This window comes from Periplaneta americana, chromosome 17 (assembly GCF_040183065.1).
Source record: "Periplaneta americana isolate PAMFEO1 chromosome 17, P.americana_PAMFEO1_priV1, whole genome shotgun sequence".
In the NCBI taxonomy this organism is placed as follows: domain Eukaryota; kingdom Metazoa; phylum Arthropoda; class Insecta; order Blattodea; family Blattidae; genus Periplaneta; species Periplaneta americana.
Window position 1 is genome coordinate 104,724,457 of NC_091133.1, and position 25,012 is coordinate 104,749,468.

Genomic DNA, 25,012 nt, shown 5'->3' on the forward strand with positions numbered 1-25,012 from the left:
GACTGTCGGAATTTAGTAGCGTTCAAAAGCAAACTTATTAAGCATTTTCTTACTGTTTAGAGTAGGTTTACTTTTTACTTCATTAATAACAAAAAAAAATTTCTGTCTTCTTAACTTTTAGAATAAACTGTCTAGCTATTATTAATCATATATATTATTATAATGTACCGAAGTACATATGATATTTCCATGCAGATATTCTGCGTCATCATACGATGAAAGAGTAATGGAACGGAGAAAAATTCTCTCCGGCGCCGGGATTTGAACCCGGGTTTTCAGCTCTACGTGCTGACGCTTTATCCACTAAGCCACACCGGATTCCACCCCGGCGTCGGAAGAATCGTCTCAGTTTTAAATTCCAACTCTTGAGTTCCCTCTAGTGGCCGCCCTCTGCACTACGTCATAGATATCTATGAACCTAGAACCGAAGTCCACACATGTGCTGAGGTGCACTCGTAATGAGTGACTAGTTGGCCGGGATCCGACGGAATAAGCGCCGTCTTAAATCACGAAGTGATTTACGCGTATCATATATATTATTATAATGTACCGAAGTACATATGATATTCCCATGTGTGGCTTAGTGGATAAATCGTCAGCACGTAGAGCTGAAAACCCGAGTTCAAATCCCGGCTCCGGAGAGAATTTTTCTCCGTTCCATTACTCTTTCATCGTATTATTAATCAGTTAATCTTTTAGTACTCTGATATTTATTGTATTTGTAAATTTAATATTAATTGTAATTATAATTGTAATTATTGTATTCTTAATATTGTAGTTGTAATCCCTTGGTAGAGGGGAAAAGAAGGCCTGATGGCCTTATCTCTACCAGCTTAAATAAATAAATACAAAGTCGCAAGATTGCGTTGGGCTGGACATGTATACAGAATAGATAATAGTGAAATCCCAAGCGAGTCATGGAGTATAAACCGGAAGGAAGAAGTGTTGGGAGACCCAAATTATGTTGGATGGATGGAATAATTGAAGATGTGTGGAAGCTTGGCTCAAGAGGAGGTGGATGGTGGCAAGGAATAGGGAGTCGTGGAGGAAAGTCCTTAAGGAGGTCGAGGCCCGAACAGAGCTGTAGTGCATATGTATGGTGGTGGTGATGATGATGATGATGATGATGATGATGATGATGATGATGATGATGATGATGATGACTACGACGACGACGACGACGACGACGACTCTTCATTAAATAAAACATATACAATATCACAATATCAAGTAACAATTTTATTTCAATCATATATTAAAAGTAAGTCGTAAGTCAAAACGTTTTTAATTCTGCCAGGAAGTCGGTAATCTTAAATGAACGAAATTATCAATTCAAAACATAGTCTAGACATAGTTCTTACAATAATTGTTTTTGTACACTATGACACATTCACCTAAGAAACGTAAGAATAATTGTCGTTTAGAAACTATAAGAATGCTCTAACGGATTTAGCGACGTAAGTCTTATTTGTGAAACAGTAAACATCCTTATTATTAACACTGCCTTAAATTTTTCTCTCTACTAAATTTCTCACTTAGAATAGCAATATTTACACACGTTCAAATCACATTTTACCTTACTTTACTGATAAATTTAACTCTTACTTCTTTTCTAATGGCCAGGAAACGATTCCAAAAATGAGTTGTCCTTGTTTAAATCCATTCTTTACTTTACAGGTGTATGCAGACAAAAATAGAATTCGATAGAAATTGGACTGCTGTTTCTTTGAAGTTATATTTTTCTTACACAGACGAGTCTTACTTATATCACATAGAGGTGCATTTTATTAAACGAATGGACTGCTATGTACATGTTCCAGCTGAACTGAAGTCAGTGTAATGATCTGAGTACATATGCTATGGACACTGCCACCACAAGTACTGTAATTGTGAACAGGGTTTGGATGCTAGGCTGAGATGTCTCCAGCCAAGTTAGATCCATGGGTTTCGCTGGTACTTCAGTGGATTCTGGTTCCTTTACCCAAATTTCACTCCTTGGTATTTTACCTTTTGCGTGCAGTACCTAAGAATAAAGAAAATAAACATATGAAAGTGATAAAATAAATTTATCAACACTTCATTGTTGCAACACCATTAATCATATTTCCTCCATTTTGCATGTTATTGTCGCTGGGTGGCGCAGTCGGTAGAGTGCTGGCTCTTTGTGCTATCCTTTAGAGTTTAATTATGCATCTTAATGTACAGTCTTAAAGAATTTACAACAGTGTGATAAATACGTAAGAAAATGTAATTTTGTAGTTAAAAATCGAAAACAAATTCTATACGAAGCAACTATGGAATTCACAATACACCTTATTATTATCTTACATATTAAGTATTAAATTACGTAATTCTGATTGTTGTCTCATACAGTGTAAATGTCCGATTATTAAGGAGTCCTCTGAAGTTAAGTATTTAGGCATAATTTTCGACAATCATTTAAAATGGAACCAACACATTAATTACCTTTGTAATAAATTACGTAAAATAATATATTATTTTGTTTTATTGAGGAATTACTTGTCAATAAGTTTATTACGCACAATATACTTTATTTCAGTCGGTAATTATGTATGGAATTATAGGATGGGGTAGCTCATTTAAATCCAATTTTAATCCACTTTATTTATTACAGAAGAAAATAATTAAAATATATTTTCATAAACCTATTGATTTCCCATCTCAAAAATTGTTTTTAGACTTTAATGTTCTTAACATAAGACAAATTTATTACATTGTATTAATAAAATTCATATATAAAACTCGAAATAATTTTGAATTGTATTCTCATAGTTATGAAAAAAAGGTATGAATTCTTTAAGATTGTTTGAATCAAAATGCAACACTGCTACAGTATTTAATCATAGTAGTAATTTAGGCCCAAGAATATATAACATATTTATATTTAAATATCCTAATCTTGTCAATTCTAATAGCTCTAGTATTAAATTTAAAAAGTTATGTATGGATTTTATAAAAATTGAAAAATTGTAAATTTAAATTTATATATTCTAATTGCATAGTAGACATAAGACAAATTGTATTGTATACTGCTTAATTTCAATTCAGGAATCCGCCTCTGAGCACGAGTTCTATTCTTTCAGGGGCGAGCTAAACGTTTTCTGTATATATTATATTTTATGTTACAAGTATTAGCAAAATAAATGAATAAATAAATAAATAAATCAAATCTCTAGCTTCAGAACATTAGCTAATTAAAAGAATGATACTCCTGAATAGTTTATTCTTTATCTGTAATATTAATTTACCCTTAAAACTCTAGAAGAATAATATTTTACAAACAACTTCAAATTAGTTTAACTCTGAAAATATTCAGATTAGGACAAATGTTTATATGACATTTTTTGCTCAGAATGTCTTCGGAAATAAAATCCGTAAGGGACGGTAAATCCTCGTGCATCACCCTGTATGTATCAATTAGTTTCTAGTGATAGATTAGAACCCTACTACATTGAAAATTCATCCTGAAATACATTTTCCGTGTTGTGTACTGTTGTGTTCAAGATTATATCTATTTCTTACTGTGGTTGTTCAATTTTGTTGTACCATGACCAACACAATCAAAATGCTACTTGTCCAAACTATAAATGGGCTATTCCATCTCAAATCGACCGAAATATAGAGAAAATTGACCTTACAATTTCTAAATACAATGAAACTTTTTATGTACGTAGATAACTGTGATACAATGCTTTGTGCAAAGTTTGAGGCATCAGAATTTCATAGTGTTTAAATTAAAAATATTTAAATTTATCGTATTTTCATAAAATTAAAAACTTTAAACTGTTGTGGCTCCGAAACCCTTTCACCCAATGATCAAAATCATGGTTTATTTTGATGCTGAGAAATTAAAGTCTATATTGACATGTAAACAGTTTTCCTTACTTTTTATGGAAATGGAGAAATTTAGATTTTTCTTCATTAAGACGCCTTTGCCCACGAAAAAATATTTTTAAAATATATGGTTAGATTCCGCATTGAAAGTAGAAATAAACACATATTTTTTTACTGGTGCACCGTTGATAAGAAAGTATTGAAAATATAAAATAAAGAAAATAAATAGTACGCGCGTGAGCTAACCAGCTGACTGTGAGGCGGGAGCTAACCGAGGCAAGCAAGGTCAGAAGACATAAACACGTGATGTTTCGTCTAGTAGCGCATAGCTGGGCTAGCGTTATCAAAGTTTTCATAAACATAGGAGTAAAACGATGCCCAACGCTCGCTTATCTTCAGCTCTCGGCCAGTGCGTGCGGTATATACTGCACCGTTCAAGTCCAGGCGCGTGAAAATAATGTATTTAATACCGTCGAGACTTATTGCCGAGCCACTAAGCAAACAATGCCGAATCCCTCTTAATAATGCAAGGTTTTTTCCTCAAAATTTTTTACAATTTTACAAATGGGCAAAAAGCCTAAAAGTAAGTAAAATCAGATCATCTGTCTCTCTGTATACAATAAAAATGATTACTTTTTATCATAATCTACCAACTGTCAGCTTCAAAATGAGCTCCCGTTCTGCAGTAAACGGTTCTAGAGTTCTGAGCGCTGAAAGAGGCTTGTTTTTATAAAATACGCTAAATTTGTTGCTCAATAATACGAAAACCGTTTGACTTTCGATAGTATATTTTTGAAAATGCACTCTCCTCAGCACCTTGTATAAATAGGGAAAAAATTAGGGTATTAAAAAATGCGAGGTTTTTTACTGATCGTTTTCATATGGAACAGCCCGAATGCAAACAGTACCCATGAATATATTTAATGTATTATGTTCATTATATACAATTACTTTTTAAGAGTATGAAGAGCACATAAAACATGTTATAAATTGTTGTATATAAGCTTTATCAATTTTTCTCTCTTCCTGAAAACTCTGTTAACAAGGACATGTTGCTTTCTGTACGCCAGCTCCTCAATTCTTTAGTTATGTGTTGCGTCATAATGTTATATCATGACAAACAGTGCATTAAAAGTAACCGTAAATTCACACGATTATGTGTCGTGACACGACACACCAGAGAAAACGAATGCATAAAAGCGAGATGAAGTACGGAAAAGATTTAGAAATGAAATCGTGTAGCTTATCGAGCTTTTGGAAAATTTAACACAAAACTAAAGATAAATAATAGACCTACCTCACGAGCAGCTCGCTCTCCTGCTTCTATAGCCCCGTTCATATATCCACTCCATTCCAACGCAGTCTCAGTGCCAGCAAGAAAAATCTTGGAGGCTATTGGTTCTCTTATTGCTGGTCCAAACTTGGTAAAAACACCCGGTGCAAAGTAGGTCGTGTAGCATCCTCCGATGTAAGATTCTTCTAACCATATTTTCTCAGCATAATGCACGGGCTAGAAGAAAACATGGTTTATAAAAGTTCATATAACCAATATATTTGGTCGTCTTAGATCTATAAGTAAAGTCAGTTTTTAATTAAAGATTTTAATTATTTTCTGTAGTTGAACAATGCAATTTACTGTATGGTATTGTTACTATTACGCATTGTGAGCACGTGAGAGTCGTCAATTGTTAACACAAGAAATTTAAAATTTAAGCGATAAAATCTGAGAGTAAAGTTCTTCAAAAGCACTACTAGAAACAAGAATGTAATGCTGCTGCTGCGGCTCGAAAGAAATGTGAAATCAAGAGTGAAGGTGTCGTTAGTGAGCGTGTAGCATAAGAATAGTTCCAATAAGACATTAAAGATTTACAGTGCCCTGGAAGACCTAAGGTATGGAATATTGAGAACACACTATAGTTGTGGAAGAAAATTCACAAAAAAGCAGGTCTACTCGCAGTTGTCAGAAGAACTTGGTGCTTCAAAAGATACGAATAAAATAATACATCGCCATGTTGAAACGCTTAGAAAATCATACAGAAGTTTTATCTCATGAATTAACACCTGAACAGGCTCAACGCAGAGTCAGTATATGTTGTCAACTTATCGCTAACCCCATGGATGATAAATTTAACGTGAGAATTTGTCACGTGTGATGGAAAACGGGCATATTACTGCAACCCTGACACCTCAAAATAGTGACTCGATACCCATCAGCCTGCCAAGGTCGTCGTTAAACGAAATCTGTTCAGCCCCAAAGTAATGTTATGTGTCTGATGGAAGATTGAAGGTGTGATTCAGTGGGACCCGTAAAAAAAATTCGTGAACTGGCTTACCGACAGCGCCTCTTCGCTGCCGTAGAAGTTTGCGAGAGTGCGACATACAGCGGCCTTGCGGGCGGGCTGGTCCATTCCTTGAAGTCTGATGGCTTGCTTCCCGTTTACGAAACAGATGAGTCCGTACACAGTTACGTTTGGTTTACAATTGTCGCCCACGTAACCAATTACTTCGATTCCATCAGCACAAGTAACAAGTCCATTGTAACCTGTAGAAAGACAAAAACAATACGAGTCTAAGTATTAAAATTTGTTTCCTTATCTGTTAATAATAATTAATTTTTCAAGCATTTTCAAATAATTTATTAAATACTAGCCGTACCCGTGCGCTCCGCTGCACCCGTTAGAAATAAATATAAAGTAATTACATAATTAAAATTGGACATTTGATCCAGGGAACATTCGTGTTTGATAGAAGGATAAATCGTTTAATATGTTACTTAATTTAAATTGTGTTTAAATAATTAAAATGCGATCATTTCGGTCCAGAGACACTCATTTGGTGCAATGACAATTCCTTTAACATGTTTCTTAATTTTTATTACATGCAACCATAGTTTAATGAACATTTACATCATTTAGATTTAATGTCTATACTTTAGTTTACTTGCTATATGTTTCCATTGAATTATGGTAATAACTTAATTTTAACCCTTCTTTTCTACTTATTCAGTAAATGGCGTTTGGCCCACTATGGTTCTGAACCCTTCAAATAAATTATATTATATAATATTACATTACATATTATATTATATTATATTATATTATATTATATTATATTATATTATATTATATTATATTATATTATATTTCACTTATTTGTGTGCATATTAAATTATTATATTATGTTATATTATATTATATTATATTATATTATATTATATTATATTATATTATATTATATTATATTATATTATATCAGAAGTTAGTATAATAACATTATAGCATTATGTCCATCTAGAAGCATTATGTCCATCTAGAGAAACTACACTTTCCAATGGTGAAATAATAATTAATTATACAAATCGGTTAATTTAGCTTCCGATATTACTTCATACAAACACAGAAACATTCTCTGTAGGCTATCTTTCATAGCTTTCGATTGTTGCTGTCCAAGGCCCCTTATATACGAAGTCATTTGTTTTTTTATTTCATTATACGGCCTTAGATGGCAGTTATTTTAATTTTAAAACCCATTTATCTCATTAAATATCAGTCCTATCAATATTTTCAAGGAATAAAACTTATCGCAAATTATTTTTAAAGAAACTTTTGTTGTGTAACATTTTTCACAAAAAATCAATAATAAGCGAGATATTTCGATTTATTTAATTCAGGCCCCCTTATAACCCCCCTTTTAAATAATGTATTTTGAATGCTATATAGCCTAAAATCTAAGTTATAACGTACTTAATTTATATTCCAATTTTCATCGAAATCCGTTCAGCCATTATCGTGTGAAAAGGTAACAAACATACAGACAGACAGACATGCAATCAAAAATTTCAGAAAAGCGATTTTCGGTTTCAGGGTGGTTAATTATATATGTTAGGACCAATTATTTTTGGAAAATCGAAAATTACCAGAAATATTTCTGCTACAGATTTATTATTAGCATAGATGTATTGCCTAACACAGGATTCAACAAATCTAACAACATAAAATTCTATCACATTTGCATACTTCTTAGTTTTTTTTCTAGTGATGTTAAAACAGAATTTATATAATACAGGGTGGGCCATGGGAATCTGACGATTTTTAACATACAATAAGTTGAAGAATGGATAGAACAGAGAAAAATTCTCTCCGGCACCGGGACTCGAACCAGGGTTTTCAGCTCTACGTGCTGGCGCTTTATCACTAAGCCACACCGGATTTCAGTTTCGATACCGGATCGAATCCTCTCAGTTCAAGTCCTACCTTTCAGTTTTCCCTTTGGTGGCCTACCCTCATGTACTGTGTCACAGAATATGTGACAGTGGCACAATGTCCAACACTCATGCGTAAGTAATCACTTACTGATTCAAGACGGCGATCATCCCATCGGATCCCGGCTGCGTAGTCACTCGTAATGAGTGACCGAGGAGTATGTTTTTGTTTTGCTGAACTTCAAGACAATACAAATTCATTTAAAGTTTGTATGACTGTAGCTCGTATATATTTTTGTTTGGTTTTACTTTATTTATAGTTTGATTTTTCTATTATTTTATTTGTATTTCTGGTGATGTGGAAGGGAAGACATGATGGCCTTAACTACGCCAGAATAAATAAATAAATAAATATGTATATACGAGTATATACATTTATATACATACACACAAAATTAAAAAAAAAAACAATTGAACGTAAGGCACGTGATGAAATGTTTTCATTCGCTGACTGATCTACAGTTGTTTTAAATTGAGTTAATCCTTTCAGGCATTTGGCTAAGAAGTTCATTAATTCATGTAAGTGACGTAATGTTAAGATTCATTTTTATGGACGAGGAAAGCTTAGTAAGATAGTTCGTTTTAGTTGTTTATAGTTGAGTTTCTGTTATTTCCAAAACATCTAACAAACAATTTAATTAAAAAAAAAAGAAGCAAAAAGACAACCCGGGCAATGCCGGATGCTTTCAGCTAGTATTAGGATAAAACGCACAAACTATTAGGGAAAACACGGAAATTTTACTTGCAGCAAGTAAGAAAGTAAACCCAGAAAAAATAAAGTATAGGCCTAGATTGTCTTGTGACCTGAACATAATACCAACTGAGAATATAAAAACTGGAAATTTATTATTTGAAAAAGTGAAAAAATTCAAGTACCTTGCAATAACAGTAACAAATATAAATGACACTCGGGAGGAAATTAAACGCAGAATAAATATGGGAAATGCCTTTTATTATTCAGTTCAGAAGCTTTTATCATCCAGTCTGCTCTCGAAAAAGATGAAAGTCAGAATTTATAAAACATTTGTATTACCGGTTGGTTGTTCTGTATGGTTGTGAAACTTAGACTCTCACTTTGAGAGAGGAACAGAGATTAAGAGTGTTCGAGAATAAGGTGCTTAGGAAAATATTTGGGGCTGAAAGGGATGAAGTTACAGGAGGAAGTTACACAACACAACACAACACAACACAGAATTGCATATATTGTATTCTTCACCTAACGTAATTAGGAACATTAAATACAGACGTTTGAGATGAGCAGGACATGTAACACGTATTGGTGAATCTAGGAATGCATATAGAGTGTTAGTTTGAAGACCTGAGGGGAAAATACTTTTGGGGAGTTTCATGTTGTATGATTTATCCGATAAGCAAGTTGTAATACAATGTTAAAATTGAAAATTGTATTACTTTTGGGGAGGCTAAGGTGTAGATGGGAGGATAATATTAAAATGGATTTGAGGGAGGTGGGATATGATGATAGAGACTGGATTAATCTTACTCAGAATAGTGACCGATGCCGGGCTTATGTGAGGGCGGCAATGAACCTCCGGGTTCTTTTTTTTATTGGGTTATTTTACGACGCTGTATCAACATCTAGGTTATTTAGCGTCTGAATGATATGAAGGTGATAATGCCGGTGAAATGAGTCCAGGGTCCAGCACCGAAAGTTACCCAGCATTTGCTCGTGTTGGGCTGAGGGAAAACCCCGGAAAAAACCTCAACCAGGTAACTTGCCCCGACCGGGATTCGAACCCGGGCCACCTGGTTTCGCAGCCAGACGCGCTGACCGTTACTCCACAGGTGTGGACCCTCCAGGTTCCTTGAAAGTCATTTGTAAGTAAAATATCGCTAAGGATTTACAGAAATATGGTTTTATCATCACCTGTTTATTTCTTCTTTGTTTAAAAAGAAAAAAGCAAGATTTCTACGTGTCAGTTTACTAAGCTGTGTAACATTCGCAAGTAATAGAAATAAATGACTTCAGATAAATTGCCTTACTCTTTTACTCTAAACTATCTTCGAGAAATTTATTTTTTAGATAACATTTTCAAATAACATTAAAATAGATTTACATTGTTATTTTACTCGTAATTAAACATTGTGTTACATTATATACTTTGCTTTACCTTTCTTTGCCCAGAAATCCCGCTTGAAGAACACAATACATTTAATAACGAGTCCCATGGAATTTCGCTGTATGAGTCCGTGACGTAATGTGGGTAATGGAGGGTCGAAGTGAATCTTGAGCTGTAAAAATAGAACACCGTTAAAGGTCACAACTTCAGTGGAAATTTTGGCTGAAACGCCATAAAAACAGTATGAATTTATGTAACTTCAAAATCCATGTTAATACAGAGCATTAAAATAATTATAGGCGTACAGTGATGGTTTTGGACTCATGATAAAAGCAGTCTATAAGTTTCTGTATTATTTTGGTGACGAAATCTCCTCAGTGTCCAAAAAAATGATGACAAAATGTATATGACGACGAAATATCTTTGGTGACAAAATCTCCTCAGTGACAAAAGACATGATGACAAAAAATATTTGATGACAAAAAACTAATGAAAAAAAGTGACAAACTATAACGGTGACGAAATTTCCGGTTACGAAATGCTCTAGACCCGACAAATTGAACCGAACATAACGCTTGAAATGCACGACATTAGTATGAACTTCCATCCCTAGTCATTACTTACGTGTGTCGGAGGAGGGTTAGCCAAAATAACGTGTGAACCATTGAATATAGTTCCATCCAGGGTCTTGACCATCACACCGTCACCCGAATACCTAATTTGTACAACAGGGTGGCTCAGATGAACTCTCTCTGAAAAGTGAAAGTATCGATTCAATATATCATATAATTTTACACTTTATAAAGTAAACTACTACGAAATGACTGAATTCAGTATTTGTAAGCAATACGTACCTCCAAGTAGCTGGGCCATTTTGATGCTGAGCTGCTGAGAACCACCGACAAGCCTGCGTTCCTGTCCTCCATTTCTAACTTGCCAAATTCGATCCACACCTTGTCCTTGGTGCATATACCACAAAAAGAAGAGTAGCGACATCTCGTGAGAATTTGTAGCATTGAGAGCAGCACTCATGGCATCAAGGAATTCCCTTGCATCACTGTTTAAAAAAAAGACAACAAATGAACTGGCAGAATAACGCGGAAATAGATTATATTCTATTAGTAAAATTGAGTATAAAGAACTCTGTATGTTAAGACTTTAAGATAAATAATGAAAATTTACCTTATAAAAAAAAGTAAACATACCAGGAGAGAGAGCATTGTTTCATAAGATTAAATCTAAGCAAACATTCTGATGGTAGCAGATAAAAACGTTAAATTTTTTTCTTTCACCATGTTAATAATGTCAAAAGAAGTGCTTATGCAAATTTTGGCCACTTGACCGCAATTACGAGGGCCGTAAAAAATTAGTTCGCCAGGGGCCGTTAACAGAAAGAAAACACAATTTCATTGGAAAAATTTATTGGAACAGACACAGCAATTGTTGAGCTATTTTTCAACATATTCCCCACCGGAACTGATACATTTGTCATACCATGTGATCGACAGAGAGGTGCAGACGGCTGTCCTACGCTGGTTCCGATCCCAGGCGGCTGACTTCTACGACACAAGGATATAAAAATCGATCCCATGTTATGACAAATGTCTCAATTCCAGTGGGGAATATGTTGACAAATATCGCAATAACTGCTGTATCTATTTCAATAAATGTTTTCCTGCAATTGCGCTTTTTTTCTGTAAACGGCCTCAGGGAAAATCACTTCTTGAATGGTGTTATAATAGCGGTCAATTGGCCAAAATTTGTTTATGCTCGACCATGCCGAAATGTAGTAATTATACACCTGGTAGCAGCCCTTTAATGGACCTCATTAAAGTACACATATTCATTAAAGTTACGGTGTTCCACCAATCAGACAACACCATTGTAGCAATATGAAAGCGCAAGTATCGATTATTCTCGGATATGCAATCGAAAGACAACTAGCGAAACGTCACGGAGGCTGGAAATCCAATACTGTCGCAGAAGGTTATGTTCTGTTACTATAATAATTAGCGTTAATTGTAAATAATATTCAAATAAATTCAATTTGTCATCTCGTTTTTCAATGTATAAATCAATTTCAAGGTTAGGCCTATATCAAGGTTAATGTTTATTTTACTCTAGATTATATCAAGGTCAATGACATTTGTTTCTCGGAAAAAGGCAATACTTTCGCGTCTGCGCACATCTCACAATTTACGATATATTGCACAAGGTCAGTTCCGCTCACCAGTCAGATAAGAATAACATGAATACTTATGAATAATTTCAAGTTAGAAATATGGTCGAGCATAAAAAGTCGTATGAAACTTGCCTATAATGGTAATTAAGACGCTCGTATGACAATTATGAAACTCGCTTGTGCTCGTTTCATAAACATACTCGCGTCTTAATTACTACCATTATAGGCTCGTTGCATAATGTACTTATAAGCACTTCTTTTGACATTGTTAACACGGTGGAAGGAAAAAATTTAACATTTTTATTTGCCTCCATCAGAATGTTTGCTTGTAAGCCCATGTTCAGTAATATAAGATATACACGATTGAATTTAAATAACTCTGCAGATTTTTATGTTGCATGTAACAAAAAAAAAGTGTAATACCATTTTGGTGGAAAGTCCATAGTTTTCTCAGAACTTTTTTCTCCCAAATCCTTAACATAATACAAAAAACGGTTGTTTCAATCCATGATGCAAAAATTTTATCAGATTATAAGTGCGATTGTTATAAAATTGATGTAGAAATGAAATTGATAATATGAAATATTTTACATATGCGCCCTTGGTTTCAGCCGATGTTGAACGCAGTTTTTCCGCATACAAGGTTATACTATCCGACACTCGGCGGTCATTTTCATTTGAAACTTTGAAAATGAATGTTGTTGTTTATTGCAGTAGGAACCGAAACTAAGCGAATAACATGCAAGAAAAGTAAGGTACGAAATTGATGTGACAAATAAATTAATGTAACAGTTAAATATTGAAAAAGCAAAATTGTACGCCATATACGTTTTCGGCATTCTAAAACTGTAATGCAAAACTCTAAATATTAAAGAAAACATCTCTTTAGACTTAAGATTTACCACATTTGTGACAATGTAAGTATGATTTTCAACAATTATTCTCAACCTCACCAGCATTTTAGACCTTTCCGATATTAACTCTTATTATAGCCTACAATAATTGTATTGTCTTGATTTTATAATACGCAATAATCGTATACAAAACACGGAACGTGCTTGCTTAGGCGTGTGTCAAATTCGCTTCCGCTGCCTGTACTTGAAACACGTCGACTAACGGCATTTCTTGCAAGTTGAGAGGGAGCGAAGACATTCTTTTCCCCCTCCCTATTCCCCAGATACCGTTAGCGACCGAGCAGTAACTGTTACTTCTTATATCTGCACCCCCTACGCTGTACACAGAACAAAATAAAATATTTAATGAAGTACACTAGGGGATATAAAATGCAGCCATGCAGATGTTTGACAATGACTTGTTTCAGTATATTTTAGTGTCATTGTTATAATATTTTCAACTGGCTACTAATAAAATTAACGAATGTTGGTTTGAATGTTGGGGAGCGACACAGTGCAGATTGTCCCAGTGTGTATGTCGCAGTGTAGCAACTAGCGGTGGAGAAAACATTTATCTTTTGCCCTGAGTGGTTTGAGATTTGTTTCGTCCTTACAGCTTACTTCGTAGTGTTTTGTGAATATTGGTATAGGAAATAGTGTACATTGTGTAGTGTTAATTTCTTATATAAGTACATACGAGGGGGATCCAGGAAATAACGACCGTTTTTTTGTAATAATTAAAAAAAATATTTATTTGAAAAAACAAAGCCTGTTACATAACTGAAGCTACCTTTACTTCTCTACATAATCACCACCTACATTTAAACATTTGTCGTATCTGTTCACTAGCTTTAGAATTCCCGTGTTATACTCCTCTGCCGCCAGTTCATTAAGCCAGGTGTTCACTGTCTTCTTCAACTCTTCATCACTTCCAAAACGAGTACCACCCAGAAAGTCTTTCAGCTTAGTGAAAAGGTGAAAATCGCTAGGAGCAAGGTCTGGACTATAGGGCGGATGATCAGGTCTTCTGTGATGAGTGATGGGCGTCCGGGTCGAGTTTCATCGTGGACATTTGTTCGCCCATTGTTGAACATTTCGCACATTTTCTCACATTTCTTTCATTCATTACAGTATCACCATACACTTCTTTTAATTGCCGGTAAATTTCTGCAGGTTTCAAATGTCGGGCATTCAAAAATCGAATCACACTCCTCACCTCACAGTCGGTGGGATTATCAATCACGTCGTTCATTTTGAAGTAACACAAAATGCACAATGGTGACTTGTTGCAACCAGTACTCACAACATTATGAGAACACATGTTAAGGAAGCCAGTTGACCTTCAAACAAGGAAGGGGAGTCAGCTGCGCGAACGGTCGTTATTTCCTGGATCCCCCTCGTAGTTCTTTTATTTAGGCTTAGGACCGTATTTTATCGTAGTTTGTAAATTATATAACGAACATTATGGCTTCCAGCAGTGTTATAAAACATAAAAAAGGTAAACCAATGCGAAGTGGTCAGAAGAGATGTGTGTTGAATTTATTTCAAACGTTATGTGCTAAAAACCCAACTTACAGTTTAGAAAAGGTGGCTGAGATGACGGGGAAACTGACGGGAGTGGGGAAAGCAAGTGTTTATCGCATCAGAAGAGAGGCGAAGATGAATGACAATAAATTAAAGAGTCCGGTGAAATTTCGCAAAACTGTTCCACTATTAGAAAAATACGACGAATTCACAAAATCAGCAATAAGATCTAAAGTTCACCAATTCTTTTTTCGTCAAGACTGCCAACTGTAGACAAAATATTACCTGCGGTGAACGGTGATGAAGATAATAGTGATAACAACCTACCAAAATTCTCGAGGTATGTTAATTTAAATTAATTCTTGATTTCCGCACAAAACAGATTATGAAAGTCTATAAAAATATTTCTAGTTCTAATTTTATTATAATGCATGTCATAATACAGGCTTTGTATTATAATATTATTATTCATAATTCCACTTAAATTCACTGCATAGTACTATAATTTGTGTAGCTGAACGTAGAAACGCATTACTACTGGTTCAGTAGACCTATGTTTATTAAGATCGAAATACTTAAATTTAATATGTCAGTTGTACGCCTGTTTTAATATTTATTTCTTCTTACGTTACAAGTAACTGTCGTGTATTGAACTCATTAAATATTTTAATATGCAAATTATTGATATAGACAGTAATAAAAACAGAATTTATTTCTTGGTATAGACTTTCGAAATATAGATTTTGACACTTTGTGTTGTAAGTCAATTAGTCGAACGTTTTTACGACGGACTGTAGCACCTTCCCCTTCACTGACGGTAGAGAGTGTTGAGTAGAGGGGAAAGCCTATCAACCAAACTGAAATGGGGAGTAATACAAATATACCGATGTCACGGCCCTACTGAGAAGTTGTGAAAGTAACTATAGTCATAAGGTGGAAACTTTTTTTATATTTTTCTCTAATCTGACTGTAAGGACTCAACTATTCCCTCGTTAGATCTACCGGGAGCTCAAGTGGATTAATCATGCACCTGACGTTTTACTATATGCGAAAGAACAAAGCATTGATTACACAATTGTTTTTTTCGTGTAAATTATCCAGCAATCATTTGTAATTGTGTCTCTGGCATCAAATTACTATTACAGTACAGGGTTTTTCGTTAGGAACGCGACTGAGCCCCGCATGGCCTTTGCATGTTACAGCGTGGCTCCCATTCACCGGCAACTCGAATCCAGTCGCGTCCCTAACGGAAGATTCTGTACTTCCTCCTCTCATTTTACTCTTCACAACTTCCATGTTGACGCGTACATTCTAGTTGGAAATTATTCGAGAATCCATATCCTGAATTGAACTTGGTATTCCTATACCATTCTTCACTTGAATTAGTAACTAAAATTGGTATTTAAATATATTGTTTCATCTAATTGTTTTCCATTAAATACCCGAAGTTCAAATACAGTACGCTATTTTTCATGAGGAGTGGAACTAGCGCACATTCCGTGCTGTTGTTAGTCGAAGATATTTCGCCCTAAACCACGCAGCTACGGCGCGGGATAGAATCTACAGCAGTAGAGTACATATTTACCTAGTCCAACATTCTCTCTTTATGAAGTCCTTAAGAGTGATCTGATCCCATTCTACGGCATGAGGAGCTTGCCACGGGCGATCTACTGGCACTTGATGAGCCATGTTATCTATTTTGCGCACAACTGAACGCAGATCCCATGCAGCTAAGGGGTTGCTCCACCAAAAACTCGGCCAATTAGATGTATATAGATTTCTTCTTCCCTAAAAAAAAAATTAAGTCATTGAACAACCTTTAAAATTTTTGCAATAAATTGAGCTACATGTGTAATTTTACATGTATAACAACTAGTTGTAGAGTGAAAAGGAAACTCTTAGTTTAAGATTTGTCAGATCAGCTATACGCTAGGCCTATTATTTCCATCTCAGTGTTACCACAGTCTAGTACAGGCATGTCAAAAATCAGACACTGAAAGTGCAGTGTATGTGCGCGGAACGCCGGTCTGTGCAGATTGCGTCATTCACGTGTTGCTCTTACCAGTTCTTAGCGGGAGGGCTGTACAAGAATCTATTCTGCACTTCTAGTGTTCAATTAAATTGACATTTGGACATTATAAACATACTTAGCAGAAGGAAAACCACAATTATTGTCAGTGTCTATATTTGACAATAATTGTAACACAAAACACAAACTCAGTTACAATTCATAATGCAGTCGTTTGTAAAGAATCATTTATTTACATGATTTGTATACAGTGTTTGAAGAAAATATAAATATTGCAATAATTTCGAAACAACATAAAAAACGAAAACAGTATTTCATTTTACGTCGTAGGTACTGATTATTTCAAAGTAATACTCTTTCATTGTTCCTCAAGCATTAGTGGGACCTTTTACTCCCAATTACATCCAATAGGACATTGTGAGGCTTTTACACTGGAATCATTTCCTTGCTGTATATTAATATAAATTCACATTATTATTAATAAATTGGATAAATGAAGCTTGAATTTAAATTTATATATAGTTTATTTGGAAAACGTTAAAAGCAAGTATTAGCAAGTTGGGAGCGTTACTGAATTGAGGTAAAAGAGTACTTCACAAGCTGTGAAGCGAGGACATTTTCTATATGTCAGGTTTAATGATTTATTAACGTAAGTATATTAATATAATATATTAACGTGAGGTGGAAAATTCGCCATTATGTATTATTTTTCCAGAAAAATTTTCCGCCTTACAAATAGTTGCTTTCTTCCTTCCCTTACAACCTCAAGAGCCTCACATGTATTCCTCACTATATTCTCATCACTTATCAGCTTATCAAATAAAAGTTGTAAATTGTGTAACCATTGATGGCTGTGTTAGTACAGACTCCAAAACAACATCATTTTCATGTTTGTCTTGCCGTGAGAGTACTAATTAAGAAATAAGAGCAGGCGAATATCATATTTTGAGAACTTTACTAATATGATTTAAATTCTCATATCACTATTAGGTCCACATGATATGATGACAGCCTTTCATTTTAAAATAATTACTATTGGCTGAGGAAAACATCATAACAGTTATGTTATATGTTTCGTGATTTCTCTTCTTCGTTTATTTTCCATAACGCATTCACAATCACAGCTCAATGATCACCCGTACTGATCTGTGTTACTGAAACAAAAGCTGATCTGCTACTATAGGTACTGTACAGCCCTGTCGCGTTCCCCTCCAAGTCGATTCGCTCCCTCCAGGTAGGGGAATAGGAACTGCACGTTGCACAGAGACCAGTGCACATTGTGCAGGGTTTTGACATGCCTGGTCTAATATATACAGTCACGAAGCTTGAGTTGTGAGGGTACTAGGAACAATAGACTGTGCCGGTATTATTTCGCATTGTCTGTAATGGGGCGATAGCAGCGATCCTAGTGGTTAGCAACTGTCTATGAATGCATATTTACTACGTATTGAGCTTCGTGACTATATATTAGACTGTGGTGTTACACAACTTCAAACAAGATTTTCAATTTCATATTTAGAATTACTGTGTTCATTCATGTTACCTGGCTGTAATGTATAGATTTGAGGTCCTCACGGCAGGCGTATGTTTTGCAGCCAAATTCTTTTGCCAATCGTAGCACATGATTCTGAGTGGGTCCAACATAGGAAGCTCCAAGATCAATCCAACCGAATGGTGGTTCTCCATCTTTTACTGATGGCGTTACTGTCAAAGTCCTACCACCCACTCTGTCATTTGCTTCCAACACTACCACGTCCACCCCGCGCTCATGAAGCAATTTCGCGGCACTGAGACCTGTAATAAAATGATGATGGTTATTAGTAGTAGTAGCAGTAGCAGCAGCGGCAGTAGTATAGTAGCCTCGTTTAATTATTAGGCAGCGGCATTCCTTTTAAGATTTGTAGGTCTTTATTGCATGCACCGATAATAAAATGAAAATGCGACGTTGTCACGTCTTGTTTATTACTGCTATATGTTAATATAATATGGAACGAGACACACTGCTAAAATTTGCAACTCTGGTTTATATATACACTTTGCGTGGAGTATTGGAGCGGCCTTCAAAAGACTTGACGACAATGGACAGCGCGACATAATTAAAATTATTGAAACTACAAAGCTTCCGTCCTCTTTGACACCGCTAGCCTACTAATTGAACGTGGCTACTTTACTAATGATGTAGTGGTGGTGTAGTAGCATAGTGATCGCGGTGGTGGTGTAGTGGTGGTAGTGGTGGTGGTGTAGTGGTGGTAGTGGTGGTGGTGTAGTGATGGCGGTAGTAGTAGTAGTAGTGGTAATGGTGGTGGTGTAATGGTAGTGGTGGTGGTGGTGGTGGTGGTGGTGGTGGTGGTGGTGGTGGTGGTGGTAGCAGCAGCAATACTAGTGTAGTATTTTCTCCAAATTGTGAATGTCAAAGTCCAACAATTTCTACTAGAGTCAAATATCTAGGAATCTATATACAGTATATATAATTTGAACTGGTAATGGAAATTACGGGAAAACGGCTGAACGGATTTTAATAAATGACCCCCCATTTTGAAGCTTGGAACCCAAAGTTTTTCAGAAAAATAGTAGTTTTCAGTGAAATGTCAATTTTCCTACATCATTTTTTCTTATTTTCCAAAATCCATCTTTCGTCAGTTTTGAGAACTAATTAATTGCATTCCAGAATAAAACGAAGCACACACTACAACAAACAATAGACTATTACGCGAAGGTCATGACCTACAGGATTGCTGACATAGAGTTCAGATGGCTCAAATTCTTTCACATCATAATGTCAATATGTCGATCTACATTTGTGTAATTTTTATAAAAAATAATTTACAGGTCTGATTCTCTGGTCTGGTAGTTTTCCGAGTACAGCTGTGTATTGGATGTTAAGAACTACGAAACTTAAGAATGTTTGATGACATTATTATCATTAAAATGAAATATTATTATAGTTAATGCAACACATAATGGTATACTGATGACATGAAAGTGAAACCTTTGGGACTTTAAGTAAGTAGATGCAGAGAAAGAATATTTTATATTAGACATTCATTTCTATAATTTACTGAGTAACAGCTATATATATATATATATATATATATATATATATATATATATATATATATATATATATTACTGAAAACTATACAACTTACGTAAGGTAACAATACTGTTATTGAAAATGAAATACTTTTATAGTTATTAATAAAGTAATGTGGGTCTTTTTCATATATTTAATGGCAGTGTGATATAGATACTTATATGTCTGATTCTCTGATTTTCCTTGGTAGTAACTGAGTCATGCTTCCTATTTTAGCTGCTTCTTTAAACTACATCAAAATTAATTTAACATTTCTTTACAGCACACTGTACATTGATTCACAAACTGGATATTCTATCCGAGCGCAAGGATTATATAGAATTAAAATATTAAAATACGGGTCCATCGAGTTAATAATGAATAAAGTAAATGATTAAATTATTATTATTATTATTATTATTATTATTATTATTATAGTATCATCATCTTTGTAGTGGTACACAATTATATTCATTCATTCATTCATTCATTCATTCAATCATTCATTCATTTTATTCCATAGATCTTACATGAGCAATGAAGCTTTAAGATGTGGAACAAATCAAAATTTTACAATATTACAATTACAATTTTTACAAATTTTTACAGTTTTACAATTTAGTAATTTTCTACAATTTTTACAATTTTGTGCAATTTTTTACAATATTTCGGCGAGATGTAGTGAGATGAGGTGAGGTCCGAGGATTCGCCAAAAGATTACCCGGAATTTTCCTTTTGGTTTGGGGAAAACCTCGGAAAAACCCAACCAGGTAATCAAATCAAAAGGGGGTAATCTAATCAAAGGAGTTGATGCCAAGGACTCGCCATAGACGTTGACGATGCCATAGATTTGATTATAGTTGCTCGCAAACATGTTTCAATTTAATGTATAATATTACTTTTTATTTATTACTTACTTACGGCTTTTAGAGAACCCGGAGGTTCATTGTCGTCCTCACATAAGCCCGCCATCGATCCCTATCCTGAGCAAGATTAATCCAGTCTCTACCATCATATCCCACCTTCCACCTACGACTTGGCCTCCCCAAAGGTCTTTTTCCCCCTCTAGCCTCCCAACTAACACTCTATATGCATTTCTGTATTCGCCTATACGTGCTACATGCTCTGCCCATTTCAAACGTCTGGATTTAATGTTCCTAATTATGTCGGGTGAAGAATACAATGCGTGCAGTTCTGCGTTGTGTAACTTTCTCCATTCCCCTGTAACTTCATCCCTCTTAGTCCAAACTATTTTCCTAAGCACCTTATTCTCAAACACCCTTAACCTCTGTTCCTCTCTCAAAGTGAGAGTCCAAGTTTCACAACCATGTAGAACAACCGGTAATATAATTGTTGTATAAATTCTAACTTTACTTATTATTTATATAAATTTATCAATTATTTACATAAAAGTTAATAATTTTACCTACAATGAATAGAACAAGAAGCTACCGGCGTAGCGCAGATGGTAGCGCGTTTGCCTGCTGATCAGGGATTGCACTCGAGTGTGGGTTCGATTCAAGTTTGGGCTGATTACCTGGTTGAGTTTTTGTCGAGGTTTTCTCCGACCACGAGACAAATGTCAGATAATTTATGGCGTATCCTCGGCTTCATCTCGTCAAATACCATCTCACTATTAGCAGTTTCATCGACGCTAAAGAACCGAGTAGTTGATACAGCGTCGTCAAATAACCAAGCAAAAAATAGAACAATATAAATAATTTACAATAGAACTCAATAGCGCAAATTTTGTATTGGGTTCCGCCATTCATTGTTCTTATTCATCATCATATAGGGCAGCTAAAATTGTTAAAGGCAAAAGAGAAGATGGAAACGATACGATAAAAGAACTTAAATGGGAAACTTTTGAAAACAGACGTAGGAAAACTAGAATACCATCATTGTATAGAGCACATCTAGGTCAGAAAGCATGGGTAGACATAACGGCTCGGTTAGAAAAGCCAACGTACTATGGTAGGAACGATCATGATTTTAAAATCAAATGTAGGAAACAGAAAACGGATGTAGGTAAATTCTCATTTTTAAATAGAACTATAAATGATTGACCTACCTGCAGCGACCTTTGAGGGCTGTCCTTCCTTAAGGAGATTCAAGAATAACTTAAAAAGTTGTGTTTAAAGTGCAAATTAAAATTAAGGTGACATTTAACATTTAATTTTTTAAGGTGACATGTATTTATTTAGCCTGACGAGTTACTCCCTCCGTTTGAATTGTAAATTATTTAAAAATAGCATGTAAGAGGGTCAGAGACTAGAAATGTTTAGCTTAAATGTAGTTCTGTTTATAAGTATGCATAAGGGTGTAATTATTTGTCTTATTTGAACTGTTGTATCCGTGAAGCGAGGTGAGTCAGTGAAGTTATGGTTTCACAGTGCAGTGAATAGTTCCGATCAGTGATAATTTATAGCGTCAATGAAATGTGTTCTATTGTGTCAGTGAAATGCGTTATAGAGTGTCAGTGAAATCTATCCTAAAGTGTCAATGAAATGCGTCATAGTGCCACTACAGTGAGTGAGATGAGAGTAAAGTGAAAGACTATTGAAACTTATGTAGGGTCTATACATATGTAGGTTGTATTGTAAAATTAGGTTATTTTATGTTTTATTATTAATTGTAATTTTTGTGTTAAATTGTGTTGTATATTCTTATTGTATTGTGTATATAATTGTATTGTGTATTGTAATTTTATTGTGTATTGTTTGTATTGTGTTTATACCACTGCCACCGGGTGCTTGCCAACTTGCAGTGTAAATAAATAAATAAATAAATACATACATACATACATACATACATACATACATACATACATACATACATACATACATACATACATACATACATACATACATACATACATACATACATACATACATACATACATACATACATACATACATACATACATACATACATACATACATACATACATACATACATACAAGCATTAGACTAAAAGGAGGCCAGTGCGATCTCGTCAAGGTCTACTTGAAAGAATTTCTAAAATTTGTTACCGGAATCGACTTTGACAAACTTTAAGGCAACATGACATTATTGGTTTTTATTATAACTAAAGGAATTGTAATGATAATCGTAATCGAAATAGTTCATTCGAATTCTAATTGTAATTCAAAGAGTTTAAAGTAGTTAAAGAATTGTATGCAGTGTTACGATGTAACGGAGCATACAGTATTAAAAAAATACACATACATACATACACACACATACATACATACACACATACATACATACACACATACATACACACACATACATATATACATACATACATACATACATACATACATACATACATACATACATACATACATACATACATCATGTCCGTGTAATAGTGGAGGTCAGACTATAGATCACTTGCTGTATGATTGCACAATATTAAGAAAACAAAGGGGAATTCTAAGAAACAGCATCCCGAAGACAGCAAGTTGGCCACCTAACAAATATCAACTTATAAAATTTCATCTTCAACCATTCATTGTCTTCATCAATTCAATAGATTTTGAACAATTGTAGCAATGCATTTATAACTAGGATACACACATTTATCATTCAACTTTTATACAATTATCAATTTGTTAAAAAAAAAAAAACCAATAGCAATATATTCCAATCATGTATATATACTTTCATTTATTTTTATTTAGGTTAAGCCATATATATGTATTTGTATTAATTCTCTATCTTCCTTAGGTAATATCAATGTATCCAAATGTATATTTATCGCAGGAAACGGAAAATCTAAAACATGTAGTATTACTCTGTAATGGAGCATGTTGTTCAATAAAAACATACATACATACATACATACATACATACATACATACATACATACATACATACATACATACATACATACATACATACATACATCAGGACTTCGTGATGCAAAAATTTGAGAACCACTAGTCTGAACAAAAATATCACGCGTGCTATTGATTTGGGCCCACTTTGGATAAATTCACTCGCTGCTAGAAGAAGTAAGACTCTTTAAACTAACCGTGAACATGTACTGCATGTGATACAGACCGATGCAGGCCATTTCCACTAGTACTTACCGCTGAGACCAGCTCCCACCACTATCACAGTGTCCTTGTTAGACATGATAAAACGCTGTTGTCTGGTGTAAGTCTGTTTTTATATAGGGCAACTGTGTATTGAAGCAGAGATAACCAGAAGTGTTATTTAATATTAGCGCTGTCTCTTCAGTATCATAGACGACAATTCAGATAAAACGGAATCGCCGCGCCGCGAGTCACGTGTCAAAATCTGCAAGTCAGACAAGAAAATTGCCTTGTCTTGTTGCATTTACGACCCCACGCAGGGAACCAGTACGTAATTTGTGTCAATGTACAATCGAACTGATAAATAACCATTATCTGTAGTTCTTTCAATGTGTCTTATTTAAAATGAATTTATTTGCATACAAAACTTTATGCTGTATTCAACATATCTCAGCTTTCACCATAACTTGTAAAAAATTAAAATTATGGTTTATTTAACGACGCTCGCAACTGCAGAGGTTATCTCAGCGTCGCTGGTGCGCCGGAATTTTGTCCCGTAGGAATTCTTTTACATGCCAGTAAATCTACTGACATAAGCCTGTCGCATTTCAGCACATTTAAATGCCATCGACCTCGGCCGGGCTCGAACCCGTAACCTCGAGCATATAAGGCCAGCGCTATACCAACTATGCTACCGAGGCCGACCCTAACTTGTATCACACGCTGAACACAATTATGCTGTGAACTTGCACCTACAGTATTAATATCTGCATACATTTTCACTCATGACGTGAATATGCTAGGAGAAAATCCACAAACGATTAGGGAAAACACGGAAATTTTACTTGAAGCAAGTAAAGCGATAGGGTTGGAAGTAAATCCCGAAAAGACAAAGTATATGATTATGTCTTGTGACCAGAATATTGTACGAAATGGAACTATAAAAATTGGAGATTTATCTTTCCAAGAGGTGGAAAAATTCAAATATCATGGAGCAACAGTAACAAATATAAATGACACTCGGGAGGAAATTAAACGCAGATTAAATATGGGAAATGCGTGTTATTATTCGGT

The 25,012-nt window shown here is 34.8% G+C and overlaps 1 protein-coding gene and 1 long non-coding RNA gene across 2 annotated transcripts in view; one reads left to right on the top strand and one right to left on the bottom strand.

Moving 5' to 3' along the window:
- LOC138693139 (uncharacterized) overlaps positions 1-25,012 on the top strand; it is a 399,597-nt gene that overhangs the window by 77,499 nt on the left and 297,086 nt on the right. The gene's annotated exons all lie outside the window — the stretch shown is intronic.
- Positions 1,219-24,149, bottom strand: LOC138693039 (amine oxidase [flavin-containing] B-like). The gene is made up of 9 exons (XM_069816579.1): positions 23,993-24,149; positions 18,366-18,616; positions 16,379-16,581; positions 11,049-11,251; positions 10,819-10,946; positions 10,246-10,366; positions 6,189-6,397; positions 5,153-5,365; positions 1,219-2,023 (listed from the first exon to the last, which is right to left on the bottom strand). Exons 1-9 carry the CDS (start codon positions 24,036-24,038, stop codon positions 1,832-1,834), a joined length of 1,566 nt encoding a protein of 521 aa, XP_069672680.1. The 5' UTR covers positions 24,039-24,149; the 3' UTR covers positions 1,219-1,831.

Excerpts from the sequence above, each read along its gene's own strand:
- LOC138693039 (XM_069816579.1), bottom strand. The coding sequence starts at position 24,038 with ATGTCTAACAAGGACACTGTGATAGTGGTGGGAGCTGGTCTCAGCG. Across the intron at positions 10,947-11,048 it reads AATGGCCCAGCTACTTGGAG|AGAGAGTTCATCTGAGCCAC; the intron begins GTACGTATTGCT and ends TTCACTTTTCAG. Across the intron at positions 2,024-5,152 it reads GAGAGCGAGCTGCTCGTGAG|GTACTGCACGCAAAAGGTAA; the intron begins GTAGGTCTATTA and ends CTTTATTCTTAG.